Genomic DNA, 25,606 nt, shown 5'->3' with positions numbered 1-25,606 from the left:
AACAGACAACCAGCTGGCTTAGCCACGAATTCCCATCAGCACCCCACGTGACTGCGCTAGCCTGTTTTCCATATGATGGGCAATCAGCAACACTGGATACTGAAGTAAAAACCTGTTTAACAGATGCATGAGGAACAGAAAATACCGATGGTGAAGAACCGTTTTCTCTGTATCACCAGAACTACCTCCAATGGGCTGGAAAGAGAAAGAATACTACTCATTTAAGAAGGCATGGGTCTCACACCTAGGATCCCAAAGCTCTGTGGATGATAAGAACACAGAACAGCTGACAGCTAGGCTTCCCAAGCTCTGTGGACAGGAACAGGGATCTGAAAGGCTTTGGTATCTGTGGAGAACAAAGCAGACAGACCTTTTACAGCACAAAACTGTTTTCTCCTTGAGAGATACACTATCAAAATCGCTAATCAACCCCATTAAACTGTTAGCAAATTGCATTTTTGAACCCTTTAAAGGGGTCCACTTAGTCTTCCAAGAAAAGATTGTCTAGGGCAGGATACAAAGATTTCTTGCCATGATTACTGTTCTGAACCTAAAAATAGCTGTCCGAGAAAATTGACATCAAGCAGCTTCCTTTCACACATCTGACCCAATTCAACACTCTCATCTCAATCAATTCTGCCTGAAGATTTGCTTCTAGGCTGCGAAGCTTCTCCCCAGAATAAGAGGCCTCATGGAGGACCTATGATTTGAGAGCCCTTTGCATCTAAAAAATCCAGGTGTGCAAAATACTAGAGACCACGTAACGCCTGCTAACAGAAAGCCCGTTGGGTTAATTTTATAAAATCCATACAGGGAAATATTATATAGCTGTGCAGAGGATCTCTGAGAATCAGAGGAAGAGGAAGAGAGGAAAAGGAAGAAGATGAAGAAGAAGAGGAAGAAGAAGAAGAAGAAGAAGAAGAAGAAGAAGAAGAAGAAGAAGAAGAAGAAGAAGAAGAAGAAGAAGAAGAAGAAGGGCATAAAAATGATGAGTTGTTATGTATTAATATTTGCACATACTCTCACAGACACACCAAGTGCCATATTCTGGAAGACCACATAAGAATGCAGAAAGGGTGACTTGCAACAGGCAAGGCAAGGTGCTGGAGACCCAGTAAATCTGTGTCATTGCGCTCCTGCTCCAAGTTCCTTATCTGTATACCTAATGCACATTTCAAGTCAACTGAACAGTACTAGGGAAGGAATAAACTCTGGTGCTGTTACTACTTCACACCGAGTGCTGTGCCCCGGGAGGTGTGTATACCCCCAGGCCCAGCTCCTTCCCACCCTCCCCTCACAGCCTAGAACCCTCCCATTAAAAAGATGGAATTTTCTCCCAGTCAGTGGGTTGCCTTTTTGTCTTAGTGACTGTGTCCTTTGCTTTACAGAAGCTTCTCAGTCTCAGGAGGTCCCATTTATTCAATGAGGCCCTTAATGTCTGTGCTTCTGGGGTTATACGTAGGAAGTGGTCTCCTGTGCCCATGTGTTGTAGGGTATTTCCCACTTTCTCTTCTATCAGGTTCAGTGTGTTCGGACTGACATTGAGGTCTTTAATCCACTTGGACTTGAGTTTTGTGCATGGTGATAGATATGGATCTATTTTCATTCTTCTACAGATTGACATCCAGTTTTGCCAGCACAATTGGTTGAAGATGCTCTCTTTTTTCCATTGTATACTTTTAGCTCCTTTATCGAAAATCAGGTGTTCATAGGTTTGTGGGTTAAAGTCAGGGTCTTCTGTTCGATTCCATTGGTCGACTTCTCTGTTTTTATGCCAATACCAAGCTGTTTTCAATACTGTAGCTCTGTAATAGAGTTTGAAGTCAAGGATGGTAATGCCTCCAGACGATCCTTTATTGTATAAGATTGTTTTGGCTATCCTAGGTTTTTTGTTTTTCCACATAAAGTTGATTATTGTCTTCTCCAGATCTGTGAAGAATTTTGATGGGATTTTGATGGGGATTGCATTGAATCTATAGATTGCTTTTGGTAGAATTGCCATTTTTACTATGTTGATCCTCCCAATTTAAGAGCAAGGGAGATCCTTCCATTTTCTGGTGTCCTCCTCAATTTCTTTCTTCAAAGACTTAAAGTTCTTGTCAAATAGATCTTTCACTTCCTTGGTCAGAGTTACCCCAAGATATTTTATGCTGTTTGTGGCTATCATGAAAGGTGATGCTTCTCTGATTTCCCTCTCTGTTTCCTTATCCTTAGTGTATAGGAAGGCAACTGATATTTTGGAGTTGATCTTGTATCCTGCCACATTACTAAAGGTGTTTATCAGCTCTAGGAATTCTTTGGTAGAGTTTTTGGGGTCGCTTATGTATACTATCATATCATCTAAGATCTTCACCAACCCCACAACTGACAAAGGTCTGATCTCCAAAATATATAAAGAACTCAAGAAACTAGACCATAAAAGGCTAATCAACCCAATTATAAAATGGGGCACTGAGCTGAACAGAGAACTCTCAACAGAAGAAGTTCAAATGGCCAAAAGACACTTAAGGTCATGCTCAACTTCCTTAGTGATCAGGGAAATGCAAATCAAGACAACTTTAAGATACCATCTTACACCTGTCAGAATGGCTAAAATAAAAATCACCAATGATAGCCTTTGCTGGAGAGGTTGTGGAGAAAGGGGTACACTCATCCATTGCTGGTGGGAATGCAAACTTGTGCAACCACTTTGGAGAGCAGTGTGGCGGTTTCTCAGGAAATTCGGGATCAACCTACCCCTGGACCCAGCAAGACCACTCTTGGAAATATACCTTATCATACAACAAAAGTATATGCTTTACTATGTTCATAGCAGCATTGTTTGTAATAGCCAGAACCTGGAAACAACCTAGATGCCCTTCAATAGAAGAATGGATGAAGAAAGTATGGAATATATACATATTAGAGTACTACTCAGCAGTAAAAAACAAGGACTTCTTGAATTTTGCATGCAAATCGATGGAAATAGAAAACACTATCCTGAGTCAGGGGGACTTGATTGGGGGAGGGGGAGGAAAATGAGAGGCGGTGGCGGGGAAGAGACAGAAATCTTTAATAAATAAATAAATTTTTAAAAAAAGATGGAAATTAAGGTTGGGTGCCAAGCTTTTCCTCAGTTGTTCCCTGAGCTGCTTTAAGTAGATTTTCCATGGTAGCGCATAATGGGGACTTTGAGGGTAAGTGCCATTTCCATTTCAAATTCATCTCCATTGTCCCTTTACTAACCTTCTCTAAAGACCAAACATATTCTAAGCAAGAGATACAGTTGTATGACAGCTTCCCTACATTCAGTGTCCAGGCCACCTCCTCCGACCCCACCTCCTGGTGCTTAGACCTTCCAGAAAGAAACTCCGGGAGTCGCAGCACTACCCCTGAACATAGACGAAGAGTTCACCAGTCTTGATTGGGATCTAAAGGTTCTGATCCAGCAAGACAGAGCACACAGTGACTGCTGAAGCCCACAGAAGCCGTGGCAGAGTCTGAAAGCTGAACTGGCCAGTTACTTATGAACGTGGATGCCCTTTCTGTGCACACGCCCATGTGTGCAGAATGATGCCACCTGTCCGTGACAGGCTCATTCTGCAGCTTCCACTCAGAAAGCAGATGTGCAGTGAAAACCATCTGCTAAATCCCGCACGTTCTTTTCACTGGAAAGAAACATTAAAAAAAACTGAAGAGAAATAGAAAAGAAAATATAAATTATAAGACATCATATAAGCAGATCTGTGGTTCCCCCCACTCATACGGAATACCTATGCAAGTGAAGAATGTATCATTTTCACTAGGGATCATATTAAAAAATTAAAAGCCTTTGTTATAAATTGACTGTGAGGATAAAATGTATTAATTCGATGTAAAATTAACTGCACTTAATACACGGTCTGGAACTAAGCATCTCCTCAAAACATTAAGTGCATAATTCTGGTTATAATAACATTAATCAATTGGTTAATTGTCTTCATCAAACCTCCCCAGAAGTAAATGAACAAAATCAATATGTAATCAATGTAAAAATATGATACGAAAATGCAGAACTTATTAAAGCTTACTTAATGATATAAAAATACCTGTAGGTATTAATTGTCAGATTTTACTTAAGAATTTTCTTTGAAACACCAGAAAGAAATACAGTATAATCTCATAACAAGGTTAGGTAGTAGACAGTGAGGCTTGCTGTCCTTCACAGTATGGAATATAATTCAAATTCTCTCCCTCTCTCCTTCCCTCCTTCTTTCCTTCTCTCTCTCCCTCTCTCTTTCTCTCCCTCCCTCCTTCCCTCTCTCCTTCTCTCTATCCCTCTCTTCCTCCCTCTCTCCTTCCCTTCTTCTTTCCTTCCTTCCCTCCCTCCTTCTTTTCTTCCCTCCTTCTCTCTTTCCCTCCCTCTTCTCTCTTTCCCTCCCTCCCTCTCTCCCTCCATCTGTCCCACCCTCTCCCTCTCTTCCTCTCTCCCTCCCTCTCCACCACTCACTCTCCCTCCCCATGTGTCGTGCGTGTGTGTGTGTGTGTGTGTGTGTGTGTGTGAATAGGGGGCTTACACATGTTACTAAAAGGCCTTGAGAAAGTATCAACTTCCCTTTCCTCTGGTTCTACATTTGCAAAGAGCCCCATTTGGGCTCTGAGTTCTCTGTCAGACCTGAAGGAAATCCCAACAGTGGACAAGTCTCCCTCCTGTGAAGAAGGTGGGTGTGGTATTTACAGTCTCCCTATGGCCAACACAGCTAAAGGGGCCTCGCTAAAACCCATGTGGTTTGTTCACCTACGTCTGATTCACAAGGCCTGGAAGACACACGTGTAGCCTGTTCCCACGAGCAGTTGTGCTGGGCTGGGCTGCCCTAAGGAAGCCACTGACTGGTTCTTCCGGTAGGGCCCAGCAGCACAGCTGTGTAAGGAGCAGACAAGAAACGCCCGGGGGTTGGTGGATGTTGTTTTATTGCTGTTCCTTCATAATAAACTTGAAATAACTGAATCAATTAAAACTTATTCTAAATCATGGACATCGATGTGGCTGGGTCCAAGCCTTGCCCTCACAGACTCTAAGTTCTGGTGGCTTTGCCACAGAATGAACAACGCAGCCTGGCCCGCAGAGGCTAGTAAAGTTTCTTTGCAGCAGATCCTCCTAGAACTTCTTTAGGTTCTGTTTGCTTACAAAACAGTAAGTGTTCCCTGTTTGGAAATAGTTCCCAAATGTTCCCTCTTGCTTAAATCGCATGAAATCTTAGCATACACAACACACATATTGTAATCTCTGACTGAATGGAGGCCTTGCTCCTCTCGGGGAGAAAGGAAGAGTGTTATTTCGGGGAACAAGCGAGTACCTTTACCAATTCTTTTCTAAGTTGCAAAATACTGCAATAAAGTATTGCTCAAGTCAGACTGAAACAATTTTCCCATCTGTCAAAATATTTTAAATAGCATCAAGCTGGTATTACTTAGTCAAAACACTTCATCAGAGACGGAATCTAAATTTAAAAAAGCAGTTCCTCGAACTATGTAGGTGAGGAGAGCGAACTGTGGCTGAGTCCGCGCAGTTCTGTGGCTAACCTGCAAGATCCCATTAAAGGGACCTCGGAGGAAACGGGTGTCAAGCCAAGAGCGGGTATACCCTGGGCAAAGGAAAACAAACCCTGCACAGCGGGCTAACACGGCATTGTTCTACGACTGACGCACTTCGGTTCTTCCAAATGCCATAAAACATTCCAGCTTTACGAAGGTTCTGGTCAGTTCTGGCAAACTTTCACGTACAAAGGAGAGGGAGGAAGGGGTGATTGACAGGCAGGACCAGAGATCACAGCAGGGCCTGCAGGAGCTGAGTTTACAGTAATCCCGCATCAGCCATCTGACTGTGGGTGCTCCTGAAGCCTCCAGGTTTACAGCGACCTGAGTTCACAGAGCTGAGATCTGCCTTATAGCGTGGCTCTGAGGATGGGATATCAGCCAGACGCTGGGAGGGTCCTGTTTCCGCCTTCATGCTCATCCAAAAACACTGCACTAATCCCCAGAGTTTCAGTTTAAGAGAAGGCATAATGAGGGAGTTAATGACTTCAATTTTGATACATGTGTATATTACACATAATATATATATGTGTGTGTGTGTGTATAATATATGTAATGAATACATAAGAATCCGGACACTTTCAGGTTTTATATATTCTCTAATTATTTTGCTATGAACCTGTCTAAAGGTTTGCAGGACATGTTCTCTGGGTGGGACACACCTAAAATGCCTGCATAAAGTACTAATTACCAACTACCTAGAGAAGATGTCAAAGCTTTCTTCAGCTTTTAAGACCATCCAAACCTAATACAGCAACATCTCTCATTTCCAGAGGGTCACAGGGTTTGCACCAATCCTGAACCTAGATTAACACAGCTAATCTTCAGAGAAACTTCTTTGGGAAAGGGACAGTGGCTAATGCAAAAATCTTTCAAGTCGTCAAAGCCTAGAGAGTGAGTGACTTCAGAGAGCTCAGTTGCAAATGGGACATGTCTACCACACTCCCTCCCTGAGGCCCAGGGACGATCTCAGAAGAGGGGGTAGGAAGACTATGTGCACTTGATTCAGGGGAGATCAAAGAGAGACTCTCTGGACACGAAGGAGCCCCCGCCCTCAATTAAGGTGCTGTGGACAGTTGATGGCCTCTCAGGAAGGGAGAGTTCATTCTCTTTAAGGTTTGGATCCTGGAATATGGACCGAGTTTCAGGGAACTCTCCCTCATCCAGGACTATATGGGCAGCACGAACTGGGTAATTTAAAGAAGAGATGCTGGAGGCTGCAGGTGAGGTAGGAGGTGAACGGTAGGGTGACTATGACGGAAATGAACTGGATGCAATTAATAAAAATATTCATACATATAATATATTGCTAAAATCAAGTACTCTTTATGTTGAACAAGTCAAATATCAATTTAGGAGAACTCATGATATTTAGAACAAATAAATTCTTAAAATCTTATGTAATTACATAATTAGAGTTCATAGTTAACTTTGCTGAGGTCTACATGTGTGTGGCCTATGTCTGTATATGCACATGTGTGTGGTCTATGTCTGTATATGCACATGTGTGCGCCTGCACTAACACACAGAGGTCTACATTTGTGTGGTCTGTCTGTGTATGCACACGTGTGCACTATCCCATGAATGAAAAGACACAGGTAGGAGAGCACACATTCTTAAGTATTATAACTTTAAGCAAATTGCTTTAACATATGTTTGTATTCCAAGAAGTCTAACCATCTTAACATCACAAATATTTATCATCTGAGACTTTCTTCATCCAATTTAAGAATTCTAGAGCCAAGGCCACTCTGTGCTATGGCGGGATATCAGTACACCGTGTGGAGATGTGTTGCTGGGATTGGTGTGATAAAAAGCTGAACCACCAACAGGTAGGCAGGAGGGGATCGGTGGGATCTCCAGGGAGAGAGAGGAAGGGGAGAAGGAATCTAGGTGCATGGAAGAAGCCAGCAAAACACAAAGAGGAAACAGGAGGTGCAAGGTGGAAGTGAGGTCACACCCTACAGCAGAATGTAGATGAATATAAACAGGTTAATTTAAGTTATAAGAGGTAGCAGGACGAGCCCAAACTAAAGGCTGAGCTTTCCTAGTTAATAATAAGTCTCCATGTCATTATTTAGGGTCTGGTTGGTGGTACAGAGAAAGTCTCTTGCAGGCCCGCGGTGGCGATGTCAGAAACACTAGAAAAGACAACTATGTGGTGGGGAGGAGAAAGGGATAGAAAAACGGAGTAGTGTGCACACTGGAGAGAGGTAGACAGAAGATCAGGCACTGCCCAGCACGGTTGGAGGATGGTGTACAACAGCCTAGAGCTTCTACAGACATACACTAAAACGAAGCTGCCATTTTGTTGCCCTCTGGCTCTGGGCAAAAACAGAGGCCCAAGATGGGGAAAGGACCTCCATGGAGGACTAGTGTGGCTTGAGATGCCACCTGACACCGTGTTAGTGTTGGTGGTGCATGCTGCTGCCCCAGACTGTGATGAAGCCTGAGGTTCATGTGGACCTGTGCAGTCTGAGCCTGATTCCTTGGTGATCTCCTCAGGCTTAGCTGTTTTGGGGCACCAAGCTGAAGTGAGTGACCTAGGCCCACCGAGCTCGTGGCCCACGTAGGCACTGAGGGCATGAGTGGACCAGTGGTCTTGATACAGCCAAGGGCCATTTTGATATCTATAACCTACATTATCACCTAAGACCACGCGGACCCCTGTGGCCTGGGCTGCTGCCTGCGGTCATGTTAACATAGGCGTGGAAAGAAGCCTGTCCACCCCTGGTGGGCAGTCACACAGCGACCCTCCCATGCTGTGGGAGCAGGAACCTGGCCCTGCACCTCAGCAGCAGCGGCTTGGCAGCAGGCACAATGCCCTGGGTGCAGGAGCGCTGGCTTTCCACGTGGAGAGAGGACAGGGCTCACATCTCACTGGCCCACAGCACAGCGAGGGTGAGAGCTGACCCCGCCCCTTGCTGACCCACAGCAAGGAGGTGCAGGTGGCTGCATGGGCAATGAAAAGGTGGCTCTGGCCACCACAGGGCACTCCTCAGTTGATGGTTTCTAGCATGGGAGCAGGAAACAGAAAGACTCATCCTCCTCAGACCGCTAGCCACTAGGAATTTGACCAAACTCCAGTGAATATATGGACCATACCAAACAGACTGCTTTTTTAGAGGAGGTCATGGGGGAGTGGAGTGGACATGGGAAGACTGGGAGGTGAGTGTGATTGGGTGGCCTTCAAGCGATTTTGAAAATTATCCTAGTGAAATTTTTAGGTCAGTTATGTATCTTGACTAAACTTACAAATAAACTAGCTTATTTGAAAACCAAAAAAGAATCCACTCTGTTTCACTGATAGGCTTCAATTAGAAAGTAAAAGTTTGCCAAACCGAGTACAGGCAGATCATTTACAAACACTAGAGAGAAGATGTTATTGTGTTAACCCTGTTTCTTTCATAGTTTTATAGGTTTGTTTGACCAAGTGAAAGACTGTTTCTGTCATGGGAAAAAATGTTAAACTTAGAACTGGAGTTGCCGACTCACTGCATAAAGGGCTTAGATCCCCAACACCTGCACCGAAGGGCTTGCTGTATGAGCAAGCGTGAGAATCTGCGTTCAGATCCCCAACACTGCACCAAAGGGCTTGCCCTGTGAGCGTGAGGATATGCGTTCAGATCCCCAACACTGCACCAAAGGGCTTGCCCTGTGATCGTGAGGATCTGCGTTCAGATCCCCAACACCGCACCAAAGGGCTTACTGCACGAGCAAGCGTGAGGATCTGAGTTCAGATCCCCAACACAGCACCAAAGACGAACACAGCCATCTCATTTCACACCGAAGCCGAAGCCGTTGCTCTTTGGTTTCCAGGCCATGCACTGAGGTGCTCAGGCTTCCGTGGCCCCTGCTAGGAAACCCCTGGCTCCCCTGAGCGCAGTCCATCATACCTTGGCTGTAACGGACACCGGGTTAGGATGCCTGTTCTAAGGGTTCAGAACGGAAGTGGCGATTATGGGATGTTCCACACTTCCTAGGCACTGTTCTAAAGTTAGTCATCTTACGATTGACAGCTCTGGGGTTACTGATCAGAGCTTCAAACCTTCCATGACTAACCCCAGACCTTTGGGGGAGTCAGTTATCGTCATTTTCCCTGAGTACACACATCAATAAAGCCCGATAACAATTCTCAGCTTACTACTTAGTTGTGAGCAATAAATGACAGAATGTAAAAAGACCTCGTCAGTACCTGCTGTATTGTAAATTCAGAACTGTTAAGCTCTTTCACAACCTCAAAAAAAGGCAATAAACAAGGGCACAGAGGCACGCAAATTCAAATCCAACTCCCTCGTGGCTAAATATGGGCAGAGCTCCAGCCAACAAAATTCTCTCTCTCAGGTGGAGTTTAACCTAAATGGCTATTACCATCAAACCAGGAAACCCCGCACTGCAGGTTGGCAGATCCTTTATCAGCCAAGCCTCTTTCTGGCTTCCTGCCTAGAGCATTATTGTCAATATATGATTAAAGCAACAGCAAAACTGTCTGGGGTTCCAGCGAGTACGGAGGAAGGGAGCATAGCAGTCAACAGAGTCTTCCAGCACAGACCCAGAGGTGACTGCCACGCCTAAGGACAGCTTCACGGTCACACTTAAAGCTGAGAGAGTCCTAAGGCCCGAGTTCCTCATTGGCTAGTCATACGCTCATCTACAACTCCATTTCTGTGGAAGCAGATTTGGTCGGCACGTAACAACTCTGCTGTATACTTGAGCCTCTGCTCCACAACATAAAAATGTACGGCTTCGTTCTGTGACCACCGTTTTGGCATCTCGTGCCCGGTCATCCCAACATCAGCCCACTCAGCCATTCCGTCAGCTCATGGTCTTACACCATCTGTGAGAAACGACCGCTCTTTTAACAACTTCCATACGCTATTCTACAACCAGAAAGAAAACAAAAATCCCATGCTTTAAGAAAGAACCATGGAGTGACCAGTTAACAACACAGATAATTATCTAAGTATTAGCTTTTCCTGACCAAAGAATAGTAGGAAGCCCTGTATCTAATCTAAAGTCCCTTCCATTTTCTGAATAAAAATGACTCAAGAAAAACTACATACGCCAAGAGAGTCCCACTGGAGCAATGACTAGGGAACGATGCATACGAGCAGACGTCACAGGTGGCAATTAGATACACAAAATCAGCAGCCTGAGCCCAGAGTGCAGACAAACAGCCGGCCATGCAAACATGCTCCACCCACTCGCTGTGCACACTGAGGCTCCAAGGCTTCCACGTGTCCCGAAGGAGAGCAGGAACTGACAATTAGGGCTCTCCCCACACTGGACCACTTTGGCTGCTCTAAGATCACTTGAAAGGCAGCCCAGTCCCTGCGCTAAGGGGAAGCAGACACAAGCCCTCATCCGTAACACCCAAACTATCTCCAACTGATAACCACTTGCAAAGGAAAAGATGTTTTTCTCCAAAGGGGTCTCTCCGGGTATTCAAACCATTCACTCGCAAGGACAGGCCCCACACGCAGTAGCAGATGCCAACACAAAATGAACTCAGTGGTGCCTTGAATTTCGCGAGGGAGGGAGTTGTTTTTGCTTTTGTTTTTGGTTTTATCTTACAGGTCTGTTGCTTTTGCACTACGGTTCTGATTTTGTGTTTTATGGGATTTCTATGTGGGTGACATGTGTGTGTTTCTTGTGCTACTTCTGAGGTTCTTTGTCTATTCTTTATATCTTTCACCCTATTCTAGTTTGTCTTTATTTTACTGTTGTTTTTAGAAGTCGATTTCTTTTCTAATGGGTATAAGTGTGGATTTCGGTTGGTAAGGAAGTGGGGAGGATCTGGGAGGAGTTGGGGGAGGGAAAACCATGACCACAACATACTGTATGAAAAAAAAATCTATTTTCAATTAAAAGAAAAATATGCAGCAAAATCTTCAACACAGTTCGTTTAGGTGAGCCGACTACTTTTCAGATGCACAGATGTAGAAGTGATCATGCTCAATTATATATTCCAAATTCATTTCTTATATACTGAATCTTACGGTGATAGAGGGAGACTTGGAAGCACATGTGTGGGAATACCTGACCACCTGGGAACATGTAATTAACAGACATTTTCCATGGCACCATTTCCTCATCCCCTTTTTTAAGCATGAGAGTCTGCTGGGAACGGGAGGAGGGACTGGTGTTTCTCAGGTAAAGGCACAAAAGACAGTGGTGCTTTGCTCTGTTAATATATCTGTTGTACATTTATGCTAATTCATAGTCTAGTAAATGGATGTCAAAGTTTTGATTTCCATTTCTGCATTTAAAAATCCACATTGCAATATGAAAAAGTATTAAGCTATTTACTTTCCCAGTAGGTTATTAAACAAAACTTAAATGAAATCTCTGGAATAAAAGAGGAGATTAAAACCACTTTATGCAAGGAAAATTTTGATGTGTCTATCCATGTGCATACACATGTGTGTATACACACGTCAACATATCCCCATAATGCATACACACATACATATACATACACATATATGGGGTAGGCAGAGATTTCTCTTTTGCTATAATTATTTAAATATGGGTTTAAAAGTAGAAGTTCAGAGACCCACATCTCAGAACAATGAATCTTCAACAAAATTGCCAATATAACTTGGAGAAATGATCATCTTTTGCATGAATGCTCTCATAAGCTTTCTCCATATCATAACTCCAGAAAGGAGATAACCCAAAGCTGTTAACAAATTCATTGTAAGCAAAGCATAGAAATGGCACGCACTGTCTTAAAATAACTCTGCTAAAGAGAAGTCAGGCCCTCCACACAGACACACTATAAAATATGCTATCCTTAAGTGTCAAAGTCCCTAGAAAATATAAACTAATAGCAACAAAACCCAGGTACCTGTCAGCCCTAAAGAGCTCTATCTCAGGAGTGAGGAGCACCTGCTATGCAAGCCTGAGGGGGGGCCTGGGGTCCCCACAGCTGCTGTAACCCCAGCAAGTACACTGCACACACACACACACCGCACACATGTACACACACATGTACACGTATACACACATGTACACAACACACCATACACTGAACACATGTACACACACGCACACACACATGTACACATACACACCACACACTGCACACACACGTACACACACATGTACACATGCACACACATACACACGTACACACATGTACACATACATACACATACACAGCATACGTGCAAACACATGCACACATTACACACACATACACACCACACGTGCAAACACATGCACGCATGTACACATACACACATACATACAAACATACACACTGCACACACACCTACACATACATACACACATGCATTACATATTCACACATACACACGTCATAAAACACTGTTTTATAATAAACAATAAGTTCAACTACCATGTCTAAATGAATGTGTTCTATGTAATGCGGAAGCCACTGAGCAATGCTGCTTACTGTCTTGCTTCTTTTTTTTATTTGATTTTTGAGACTAGCTTGCTTCTTACACAACGTGCCCAGGATGGCAGCATGGACAGTGAGGCCCTCCCACATCAATTGCTCGTTAAGACAATGCTGAGAAGCATGTATGCTGGCCAGTAAGATGGAGGCAGCTCCACAGCGGACGTTTCCTGTTCTCAGGTGACTCCAGTGTGTATCGTGTTCATGAAGACTGGACAGCACATTTGTTTTCAAGGGGGAACGTTAAAGTAATTGTGCTTGTTTCTCTGATAGCAGTTTTCTCAGAATGGCTGAGGAAGAATGGTGTAAGCTCTTCTCCAAGACCCAGGATCCATGCTATCGGGCTTTGCAAATGATGTGTTATCAACTGTAAAATAACTGTTTTGGAAAGAGCTTTGTAACAACTACATATAGGAAACCACCATAATCTTCCAAGTTATGTGGGACAGCCCTTTTCTAGCAAGCACAAAGCATTCTCTACTTTTAGCATAAGGAATATAAGAAATACTTGAAATTGTGTGAGCTTGGGAACTTTAACTTAATAGTTGTTCATGTTTTTACTTGAGACATTTCCAGAATGAAAACCAAACTGGTTTATTAGGAGCTAGGAATGCGGATCATTGGCACGGCGCTTGCTTGGTATGCATATGGCCCTGGGTTCAACCTACATGACTAAAGATAAATAAGAAAGGAATAAATAAATAGATAGACAAGTTTGCTCTTATAGCATGCCTTCATCTGACTTTAAAATAATTTCTGCATTTCCACATTAGTCCTGATGAACAACATGTTCTTTCTATGTCTACAGAGAACATTTCAGCATTCTTAAGCATACTACGTGGTGCACACTTGACCTTCCACTCTCTGTCACTTCTTTCAGGAGGTTAAGTCAAAGACAACTCTGTATTTACGGCTCCAGCAAGAGCGGCATTGGTCCAGGACATATCTCAACCTTCATGCTCTTTGGAAAAGTCCATGTGTGCAGAGAGGTGCAGCTGTCAGTGGAGAAAGATGCAAATTCTGGTGATGATGTCTGCATTGCCAGAACTTATGACTTTTTAGAGGCTTTGAGTTGGTGAGCCATAGAGAAAATGAAGGGGGTCTCACAGAGATTCAGACCAGGTCTAGGACATGAAGCGCATCCTTCCCGGGGACAAGGAGCTGCTGAGTACAGGCCTGACCTTGGTGCAGCTTGAACCTTTCTGGCAGAATGCCGCATGACACCATGACAGTAGACACGCTGAGAGAGTCGCCTGGCCAGTGGAGTGAGATTTCATGAGACAGAATTAACACAGAAGCAAAGTTAATAGGAAAATACATATTATCTCTTGGAATGTGGCCGGTTCATTACTTCCCTCTCCAATATACTACCCAAAGGTACTAACAAAACTGAGGAATATGCTAAATTGAGATTATCAGAACATGTCGTAAGTAGGGAAAATTTTGAAGCAAAAAGGGCTTCAAATGTTATGCAGCAACACACATACACATATAAACACAAAAGAATGGGTGGGGGGAAGCCCTTAGGGAGGTATATTGGCAAGGTACTAGTCACTTTTTAAAATAAAAGTTTTTAGATCTTCCTTCTGCATAAACATTAATGCAGCCCTTTGAGGTGCAGCATACACCTGAGGCTGTTCCTTCCTTCCTTGTGCCTCAATTCAGCTTCAGTGACAGACGGAACGGTAACTACACATCATTATTCATCGGGAAACTAGAAAAGTTGGCCCCCAAAATGTTTTAAATCTCACTTAATATTTTCAGCCGAAAGAATCTATCCCAATCCTAATTCAAAACATTTTAAATTTCAAAAATATTTTTGTCTAATTGTTGAAATTTTCATTTCATAGCATTTACAAAATTCTAATATGATACTTTTATAAAAACCTCTTGGTTTTCTCATAGATAAATCTTTTTGTTACAGATTTACTATTGGTTTTTGTGACTTTGTATGGGATAACTAAGACAACAGCCAATAGCAGGATGTGCCTGGCAGTGGCCTATGTAGCAATGCGGTCACATAACCACTGCCTTGAGGATATAATTGAGCACAGATTAATTTGTAAATATTAACTGCATTAAAAGTAAAAAAGACATTGTTGAGAAGAACATAAAACAATACTGAAATATGGGTCTAATATGTCTAAAACTATTTATGAATTTGGGTACAAATCACAGAAGTATTTGTGGAAATGATGCCAGCCAGTTTTGCGGGCATCTGCCTTGTTACCTGAGTAGCCACCAGAAGGACCCACTCTAGGTGTGGGCACTGAGGTGCCCTCTGAAGGTGCTATCTGGGACTGAATACATTAGACCAATAATAGCACATTGTGAATTACTGCTAATAATACAGATGACACATTTGCATTAGTAGCTAGTGGGACTCTAGAAAAAGAAACGGGAACAGAGCTCAAAATGGGGTGTGAGAGAGGAGCGGAGCATAGCCCTCATCAGCAGACGCAATCAGGCGGGAATGGGGCTCAGGAGCTCAAATGGGTGCTCAACAGAGGAAAGCTGGTCAAGCAAGTTTACACACTGAGCTACACGGACTCTTCACTTCATGGATGGGAAGACTTAGAACCAAGAAGGAAAAGGACAGGATGTGGAAAGAGACTTCTCTTATGCCACGGTTTTGACTTATAGGTTTGCTTGGATTCTAATAGAATTAAGCTGTTCTACATCAGGACAGCCCCCTTGTTTGAAGTTCTACAATATATTCCAAGAGAGATATGTTTGTGTGTGTGTGTGTGTGTGTGTGTGTGTGTAGTGTGTGTGTGTGTGTGTGTGTGTGTGTGTGTGTGTGTTCATCATCACAGAATCCTTAGCCTAATTGGGAATGACAGGTTACTATGAGAGTGCATTATATAGACAGTTTATTAAAAAAAAAATAAAGACAATCAATTCCTGCCTTGGAGATGACTATCAAGAGACTTTTAAAAATAGTTATTCAATCACACATTAGATACATCAAGAATATTAAAATAAAATGAGAAAAATAGAGAATGGAAGATCTTCCTACATTTTAAGAAAATGAATCTAATAAATTTTTTAAATTTATTTTGACGACAGAAATTCCCTACTGTCCACTACAGCACAGGAGCTAACCAGACATCAAATGTTCAGTTCCAGCATGAGAAGTCTAACAGCCTCAGGTAAAGCACTGCCCTCTATTCATACCCGTTTGAAGAATCCTGTGGAAAGTTAATCCTAGGGAAACATTTCGTGGCTTTATTGTTGACATTCACTTACTTATTTCTACAAAGAAGCATCGATAAGAAAACCAAATTGAAAGAACATGTTGTGGGACCAAGAGACAGTGGTCAATGTGTCTGCTTTCCAGCCCAGGACCTGAGCCCAATCACCAGACTGATGTGGGATTCCCCTCTGTATGATGTGAATACCACTGGTTAATAAAGGACTGCTTTGGACCTATAGCAGGGCAGAACTTATCTAGGTAGGGAAAACTAAACTGAATGCTGGGGAAAAGGAAGTGGAGTTAGAGAGAATTCATGTAGTCCCACTGCAGAGAGACGCCAGAACTTTAGCCGGTAAGCCACAGCCATGTGGCGATACACAGATTACCAGAAATGGGTTAAATTAAGATATAAGTGTTAGCCAAAAAAAAAAAAAAAAAGCTAGAGCTAATGGACCAAGCAGTGTTTTAAATAACATAGTTTCTGTGTGATTATTTTGGGTCTGAGGCCAGACGGCTGAAAAACAAGCAAGTGTCCTCTTCCTCTAAGACCAGACCATGTTTTAAAAGTGCTTAGCATGTTGACTTCTGTTCAGGGGGCAGAGGTCAAGGAAAATAGATGACGAGGGCTCACTGGCGTGCCTGCCTAAATCACATAGTGAGCTCAAAGTCAGTTAGGAACCTTCTTTCAAAATTAAAGTGGACTGCCCTGAGCAATAACGCCTTAGGCATCTTTCAGTTCCTGCAACTCTGCACACATCTGCACACCTGCACAGACACCGGCATACATGCAGAAACAGATAGGAGAGAGGGAGACAGATGGACAGACAGACAAAAACCTATCTACGTAAACCTGTAGATAGACCATGGGAAAGTCGTTAAGATCTCCATCTCCCTTATATTCAACTTCTGAGGGTGATCTACCACCACCACCCACTTACACTGGCACGGAGCAGATGGGTGCCAAACACTCTGATGGAGAAGGAAGCTGCCATACACAGAATAGGACCTACAACAGCACCCCTGGCCTAGCCAGCAGATGCCAAAAACATACCTCTTTCCCATTTTGTGACAATCAAAAACAGCCTCAGCCACTGTCACCCATGTCCTAGGGGACACAGCTGAACGATCTGTATCTGGTAGCCTTGATATTTGGAAATTAACTTACAAAGAAAGTGCTAACTGCAAGCATTTTCTACTTTGGGGAAGTAAATCTAGGATAACATAAACAGTTTACTTCTGTTTCCTTGAATTTTGCGCACTTCATGACAAGAGATATAAGAGCATAAATATAACACCACTCAAGAAATCAGTATGGCGTTTCCTTGTCTTCACATCTTCATGAAGTCAGTCAGCATAACGTTCTTAGTTTGTCAAAACAACGCAATTTGAAGGAACCTGCAGGCTCTGCAATCCTTCTATGGTTCTCAAAGTTTACCAGTTCTTTACGCATGGTAGACATCCAGTCCTTGTCTTGACCATGCTTTCCTAGGCTTCCTCTGAAGTCACAGCTTTTTGGATTCCACTTTATCAGACTGTGATTTGTCCTCGTTGGCTGCTTCCCAGTGCTCATCTGCTAAGTTTTGGGAGTTTCCAGAGTTGAGCTTCGGACCCTCGGCATCCCTTGTAGGATGCCGTTTCCCTGGGTGAGTATCCTCTGGCTGCACAGACCCTCCTGGAATGTTTCAGAAGCATCTCATGCTCTTGTTCATGACGTAAATGCACGTTTCCAGTGAGGTCCTAACAGACACTCCCTCACTCATTCTCACGGGCAGCTCCTTATCATATCCTCCGTGTAATAAGAGAGTTTCCAGTCCACACACCACCACTGCCCCTGATGCCGCTGTCAATGCAGACCATTGATTATTTCTGAACCAGGCAATAGACTCAAGAGCGTTTCTGTCCATCCAGCCTCACACCTCATGATCTATTCTCTCCTCGACCTCATTCTGAGTGCGTAAACTTTTCAGTTCCTCTGAGCTGAACTGGACAATTTGCAGCTCCCGACACAACTAGCCTTTGCGAAATCCAGATTCTGCCAAAACCTGCGTGGAACTCCCCTTTTACACACACAAGTGCACTGACTTTTTATTCTGTTTCGCATCATACTTTAACAAAAGATTTCATGTCTAAAGAACAGTGACACAAAGACACAGACAAATATTTTTAAATTAGGGTATAAAAGCAAGATTTGGAAACATGAGTCCCCAGGACGAAGCCCTTCAAAAATTACATGAACACACAACAAAACGGGCACTGATAAACAGAACGGTACTTCTGTCTCTAAACACAGAAGGTGGAGCAGCTTCCAACCGTGGAGCTAGTTTGCACATTGTGTGTTATGCGTTCTTCTGGGATAAAGACACTGAAGATAGAAAAATAAAATGAACGAAACAGATGAAGGAGCAATTGCAGAAGATGGCTTGCAATTGGCAGAGCTAGGGAGCCTGTGCTTGCTCCAGGTTCTAAGGATGCTCAAAATCCCTCTCTCCCGCTCCATCCGTCTCTCCCCAGTCTCTCTCTCATCCTCCCTCTCCATGCCTGCTTCCCTTGTTCCCCCTCTAAAAGGGACTTTCTCTGTGGAAAAAATAAAGATTTCAAACACCTTTCTAGCAATCACAAAGACACAACTCGCCTAAGTTTCTCAAGTTGACCGAAGTTCTTTGGACAATGATTAAAAAAAATAAGAAAAAATAAAAGTGTGTCCATTATACCAGATTTCCTGATAGAAGACAAGCCATTACTTCACACGTTTGCATCCTCAGCTCCACCTCCAAGATTGCCCCTTTCTGTAAAGAGGTGGGGGGTGAAAGCATTATTGCTTTGTTGGAGGGAAAACTCTTTCCGAAACTGTGAAATTCACCTCTCCCTTCATTCACACATTCAGTTCTATTTTCTGCAGTTGCACCAGTAATCTCAGGAAAAAAGGAGCGATAACCAAAGCCAGGGTCTAAAATGCCTGACTGTGCTCAGCCCTGTTCTTCCCAGCACCTTCCCCAAGACCCCGCCAGTTCCTATGTCTTCAGTGCCTCCTCGGGGTTCATCATGTTTTACATAGATGATACGTGCAGCTGATACAGACCACACCAAAGCACTGCACGCTCTGTTAGACGAACTTAGGTAAACGTCCCGCTCCCTCTGCACAAGCTCAAGTGAGACAAACAGCCACGGAGCAGATCTACCACTGAAGATGGTAAAGAACGCTTCTTTCCCCTCATCAATACGCATTTCGCTACAGTGGGGCCTCTGCCCCACCAACCTCCGTATCTGTCAAAGTTTACAACACATTTCCAGATTCTAATTAGGCAGTATAAGAATACATTCTGGGGAAAAAACATTTCCAAAAGAGTCTTTTCCACGCACCTCATGCTGAAAGATTACTGATAACTCTCTCATTCAAGGAAGACGGAGAGCAGAACCTAGCGGGTGTTTTGACGATACATATTTGAAACAACGGATTATTTTATAGGCAAGTGCTCAAATCAGACAGACATGGGGGGGGATCTGTGGTGTCTAATTAATCAGAAAAAGTTGCTTCCTCTCCCTGTGCCTCAGTTCTTTATATCTAAAGACATTAATGAGAAACATAGAGAGACGTTGGAAGTATTAAAGTAGAAAAATGCTCTGTGTGCATCCTAATCATGCCATACAGGCCTCAGAACATGAAGAAGGAAAGGCGATCCAGAGAACACCCCCACCACCCAGTTTGTTACCAGCCTCAGGATCCCATCCCTGTCCTTACAACTGAAAAGAGTTATTTCGCCAGTTTGCCGAACCAGAAGAAAACCTGGGCAGCCTGGAGACACTTCCTCGGGGCAAAGAAAACACAAATCCAAGCTAGAGAAAGAGACCCAGGTAAAGCAGGGTTCATTCCTAGCCACACCCCTCTCCACGGTGGTCAGAAGGCCCAGGAAGGTGTCCCTGCCCTCCAGTCTGTTCTTCACGGCTCTGAGAGCTTGCACAATCCTCTGCTGCCTCTCCTCTCGGAGAAGATGAGCAAGGCCAGCTCATTGCGCATTTTCAGACACGTTCTGAGGACAGCTGGAGGGAGGGCGGCTGTGGCAAGAGCGAGGGATTCTTAGGGCCAGGACAAGCTTCTCAGTGGAAATCTTCCTCATGTGTCCTCTATCAAATAATCAGAAGGTGAACAATGGCCAGAACAGTGAAGTATCCAGAAACAGACCCAACCTCACCTTGTTGTAATAATTTCAGGTAAGAGTTTGTAGGACCAGCACCACGTTTGAATATTATTGTCTTCATTTGAGGTGAGGAAACTCAGGCACAAGAAGTTAAGAAACTTCTTGGGAATGCCGTATATAATGAAACCAAAACTCTGCCTAAAGTAAGTCTGGTCCCAATTAATATCTGATGTCCCATCCCTGCTTGTTGACTCTCTGGACCTCCAAAGTCTAACTTCCTGTTGGTCATCACTCCATCCTCTGACCTAAAAGTCTCCAAAATTGAAATCAATGGGTCGGCATGGCCATTTAGGGAATTTTAGGCCTCTCTCATTTAATGCTTACAAGGGACATGTTTCAAAATACTACAATTCAACACCCCACAGCAGGTACCCACTGCGATAGTCCTTAAGAAACAGCACCAGATCCTAACAGTGGGGGCTGGGCAATGAACGCCCGGGGAACCTGTGCACCGCTCTGAATATTCATTTTCCATTATCAAAAAGATGAAAGCAAGAAACTATTTCAACCGTGTAAGAAGGTAACCACTTCAGGTCCAAGGCACGCAGGCTCTGCAGCTGATGCTCTGACAGCAAGCCTGAGAGCCCAGATATGATAACATACACGCTTCCTAAATGGAACTACCCCAGCCTGGCACAGCCAAGACTTACCCAGAGCTGAATTTTCACTCACTCCCTTGTCTCATTGCTACTGATCAGAACCCCTTCGGCTCCCCTCATTCCAGGGTCATCTTCCCACAGCCTGCAGACCCTTAAAGACGTCTGCAAACGGAAGCTGAGAGACGCCCGGCAAGACACCCTTTTTACACTTCTCTTAAAAACTTTAAAAGAAAGGAAACTCACCCGTTGTGTTGTGCATTCCCACTTTGCCAAAGTGTGCTGTGGTGTGGAAAACGAGCCCCGTCCTTCTGAACGTTCCTGTGTCCGTTACAATATTAAAGAGCCACAAGGAAGGGAAGTGGTTAGTCAACTTGCTAATTTTGTCGTCTTCCCCCCCCCCCCCCGCCCTGTTAAACACTACCTGATGCTTCAGAAATCAGTGCTACCGTCTGCTTCCCTGCCTCAGCGGCGAGGCAGAGCGAGGCACGGTAGTACCACACACTCAATGAATGAGCATCTTATTACTATTAATAAGAAGCCCAATAGGTGCCAGAAAGCACTGATTCAACAAAATGAAGAGGAGGAGAGAGGCTGTCTGTCAGCCCGTACTCCAACGCACTCCGCAGGGCTGGGAAGGAGGAGCTTTGAACGCAATCAGAGGACGAGTGGGAAGTGGCTGGTGTCTCATTCGTTGATAAATTATTCTGCCCTGGAATGGAGCCAGTTTACCGGATATAGAAACTTCCACAACGTGGGGCCCTGGCTCAAACCACTCTTCCTCCGGAGTCTAGTAATAACCAGACAGGACAGAGTCGAAAATGTGTGCTCTGGATAAGGGAAAATGAAGCACTCTGGAGGGACAGGGACTATGTCCCCGAAGCAAAACTCCATAGGAATGAGGAGAAAATACAGACCCAGAACATATTTTCTGTAATAAAATGCTTTGCTTCCACCCAACTCGGAAAGACTGGACAAATCTGCAGCACTGTCACCCCAGAGCTGCGGACAGGCAATTTCCTGAGCTACTTAAGTAGCTGCTGTCTGAACTAAACCTGAAGTACTCACTTTGAAGTACATTCCCCACCATCTCTGAGGATTATGGAATTAGAAGAAGAAAACGCTGAAAAACCAAATCATCCGGAAGGCTCATTAACCCTTGTTAGAGAAGGACCACAAATGCATCCCCTCAAAGGAGTTCTGACAGACGGTACCCACATGAAATGACAGCGTCAAGAACCAGTTAAAGTCAGCTCACGGCGTGACTGAGGACAGGAGCCCTGCCCGTCACCCTTCCTACTATTCCCCAACTCAGTGTTACTAACCAAATCAGCAAGGGGAAGAAATAAGCAGCAGGGAGATTATTGCATTCATTTCCCATAACATAAGCCTGTTTCCTACTTAGGCCAAGTAAAATGTACTCTCTGACGTGAGCGTACGTGAAATGTAAGCATGTATCTTGTCTTCTGAGAAGCAACAACTGTAGAACCCCACCTCAGCCCCCTATCTAATCTTGTCATGATTTGAGGTGGAAAGAAACTCACGGGACCTCCACACTTCACAATCAGGGTCATGTGCACTCCTCCCTCATAGCCCCCTTCTTTCCCGTTGTTTGCGACCTCCTCAGACTATCGGGGCCTGCAGGACAACACAGCCTTCTGGAAGCTTGTCCCACAATGCTTCCTCATCTCTGGTTGAAATCTTAGAATCCTCTCTGTCGAGTTATAAATTTATTTCCACATGACATCTTTCTAGGAGACCAAAGGCCTCGCTAGGGTTTAGGACTGCCCTTGATGCCCACCTAGAACCAGCTGTAAGCTTTTTTAAAAGCTCTACATTAGAAATAAGTATTTTGAGAAGCCTCTTCATGCACCTGAAATGAAAGCCACGATTAAGCCACCACAAGCCACATGGTGTAATTCCCAAGCATGAGAACGCTCTGAGGAACGAGGAGTTGCACACTCAAGAATTCTTCAGGCGCTTGAGAACCACCAATGCGTTAGCTGAAGTAAAAAGAAGTCAGCTCTTGCAAAAATGTGAAGAACTAAAGAGATGGAAGGTTCTGACATTGCTTAGATAGTAGAAAAAAGCAGCAGTATTCAAATAAGAAGCAATAAATGGAGTTATGGGTTCATGATAAAATACAAAAAAAATAAGGTGAACAGAAGGCCACAGCACATTCAAGACAAACCTCAGACTATACAGGGGCTGGGACGTGGCTCACCAGATAAGAGCTCTGGCTGCTCTGCCAGAGGACTTGTTCAGTTCCTAGCACTCATAGGGCCGCTCACAATTGTCTCTAACTCCAGTTCCCAGGGGACCTGTTGCCCTCCTCTGGCCTCCGTAGGCACAAGACATGAGCGTGTTACACAGATATACATGCAGAAAAAACACCCATGAACATATAAATAAGTAAATCCTATGGACTATAAAAGTAAACATGAATATTTTTCATAACAGGATCTGAGAATTGTTGCTTATCCTGAAGACTGTGAAGAAGTCTTGGCTCTCTTTCCTTACATATGGAACCAGAACATGACAAGCACACTATTAAAGCTATGATCTGCTGATTACCCAAGCACAACCATCAACACTGGGACCAGTGATACGGCTGTCAAATTTGTGCGGAATCCATAGGAAACCTTAAAACAAGAAAACAGGGCTGCTAACTGGAATGATGTGATTGCCACTGTCCTCGGTTATCCTAGGAAATTCACTCTCTTTTCAAACATTTTAAACCTGGAAACTGGCAAGATGATCAGGACTGGAGGAGACCAGGAAAGGCAGAGGATGATGAAGGGCATGTGTGCCGGCCATCAAAACCTCCCCTATGAGGAGACAGGGGACAGTGGGTTCCAGCAGCAAAGGATTTCTTCCCTTTCAGTAGAAAGCAAACCCCTGTGTTGCATGGCAGATGTTTTTCTCAGCAGACTGAGGCATTCTCTACGATACAAAAAGTTTGAGCCGGGCGATGGTGGCACACGCCTTTAATCTCAGCACTCAGGAGACAGAGGCAGGTGGATCTCTGTGAGTTCAGGGCCAGCCTGGTTTACAGAGTGAGTTCCAAGACAGGCCTCAAAGCTACAGAGAAACCCTGTCTCAAAACAAACAAACAAAAGTTTGTCTTTAGACTTATATAATCTCTAACCTAGACATTGCTTCTTGAATAAAAAATATTTTCAGCACTAAGATAGGTAATAATAAGACTGGGAGAAAGCCATGTGTAAGCCTGGGGACCGGAATTTGATCCACAGAAGCCACATTTGAAAAATAAAAATGAAATTGGGGACACTGGCACGGGTTTATAGACCTAGTACCAAGGATACTGTGATAGGCAGACCCTGGGCTCCTGGCCAGCTAGCCTAAACGACTTGGCAGGTCCCAAGCTACTAAGAAAATGCTGCAAAACCAAGGTGATTAGCACCCGAGGAACAACACCTAAGGTTGAGCTCTGCCATCCACACAGATGCAAAGATGTGTCTCTGCATGCATACAATCACACGTGTGTGCGCACAGAGAGAGAGAGAGAAGATAAAAGTCATCTGCCTACTGCAAGCAGATGTCCACATACTCCTTTTATCAAGCAGATGACCACAGACTGTGATCTTATCGTGTTAAAACAATTATATAAAAATTATAATTTAAAAAGGACTCCAGAGTAGCAACCATTGTGCTTACCGATGTCTCCATTAATGTGCCATTTCCATCTCCTTTCCATCCTTCAGTATACTCTAAATTTTCAGAATTAATCCCTAAGGTTTTGATTAAGAATTAAGCAGCAAAGCACATTTTGAGTCAAGAATTAAAGAGGAGGAAGCTATGAACATGTCTTTGCAAACATTTCTAAAGGACCACAGGTAAATGGATAAACAATATTCCTCTCAAATAGTCATCCTCTCTGTTTCAACCACAGGTGAAAGACCAGTGAAGCTCCTGGGCAATAAGGGGCTCATGTCAAAGGAAAACATCCATTGCTTACGCTGCATAATTCATTATTTATCTACTTTACCAGATACCCAACGCCTACACATGACGGCTCTAAGGGTAATCACACAGACAACACTGAAATAATTGTGCATTGATTTTAAAACAAGAGCATTAAAACAACTAAAAGTAAAATTTCCTATGACCTAATAATAATGGTAACAATAATAAGTATTATAGTGATGATGATGAAGTTAGAAGATGCTCTGGCAATTTAATTGCTTTTTTCCTATTTACTAATTCAATATTATAAGCTGAGTCATGTTTGAATTCAATTAAATTGGCTTATTAACTTCCTTTAAAGCTTAAAAAATGCCGCAGAAAGCTTGCCTCTCTTACCCTTCCCTCTACAAAACCTTCAACCACACTTTATTTCCATTACAAGCCTTTCCGCAAAATTAAAATTTTAATTGGAAAGGTGGCAAAACTGATCATCACAGATACCAAACATGACATCATATGAAAAGCTTACATCTGTAAAATTTGCATGTAACAAAGATATCTAAAATACATAATCAGTAGGCACTTCAAATTCTATAATGACTATTGATTTTTTTCCAATTTGGAAATGTGTATACTTAGAAAACTAAGGCAATTGTGTGGAACAATGGCATAACTTGGAATGGCGCTTTGTGAGGCATCTCAGGGAGTAGAGTCA

General features: G+C 43.6%; 1 protein-coding gene across 19 annotated transcripts in view; it reads right to left on the bottom strand.

The window, feature by feature from the left end:
- The window catches only part of Hdac9 (histone deacetylase 9), an 834,213-nt gene that overhangs the window by 611,355 nt on the left and 197,252 nt on the right, over positions 1 to 25,606 (bottom strand). For 3 of the 19 annotated variants that reach the window (XM_075948416.1, XM_075948423.1, XM_075948430.1), the window contains exons 1-2: positions 21,389 to 21,574; positions 21,211 to 21,285 (exon numbers count right to left, since the gene is read on the bottom strand). The exons of 15 other annotated variants lie outside the window; for them this stretch is intronic. In XM_075948416.1, the coding sequence (XP_075804531.1) occupies positions 21,211 to 21,226 (16 nt within the window). In that variant the 5' untranslated portion in view covers positions 21,227 to 21,285; positions 21,389 to 21,574. Of the gene's footprint in view, positions 1 to 21,210; positions 21,286 to 21,388; positions 21,575 to 25,606 lie in introns of those variants that run through there. One more of the 19 variants, XM_075948421.1, reaches the window with a different exon arrangement.

Source organism: Microtus pennsylvanicus, chromosome 14, assembly GCF_037038515.1.
Source record: "Microtus pennsylvanicus isolate mMicPen1 chromosome 14, mMicPen1.hap1, whole genome shotgun sequence".
In the NCBI taxonomy this organism is placed as follows: domain Eukaryota; kingdom Metazoa; phylum Chordata; class Mammalia; order Rodentia; family Cricetidae; genus Microtus; species Microtus pennsylvanicus.
The sequence above is the reverse complement of the archived record's forward strand: the minus strand, read 5'-3'. Positions and strand labels throughout refer to the sequence as shown.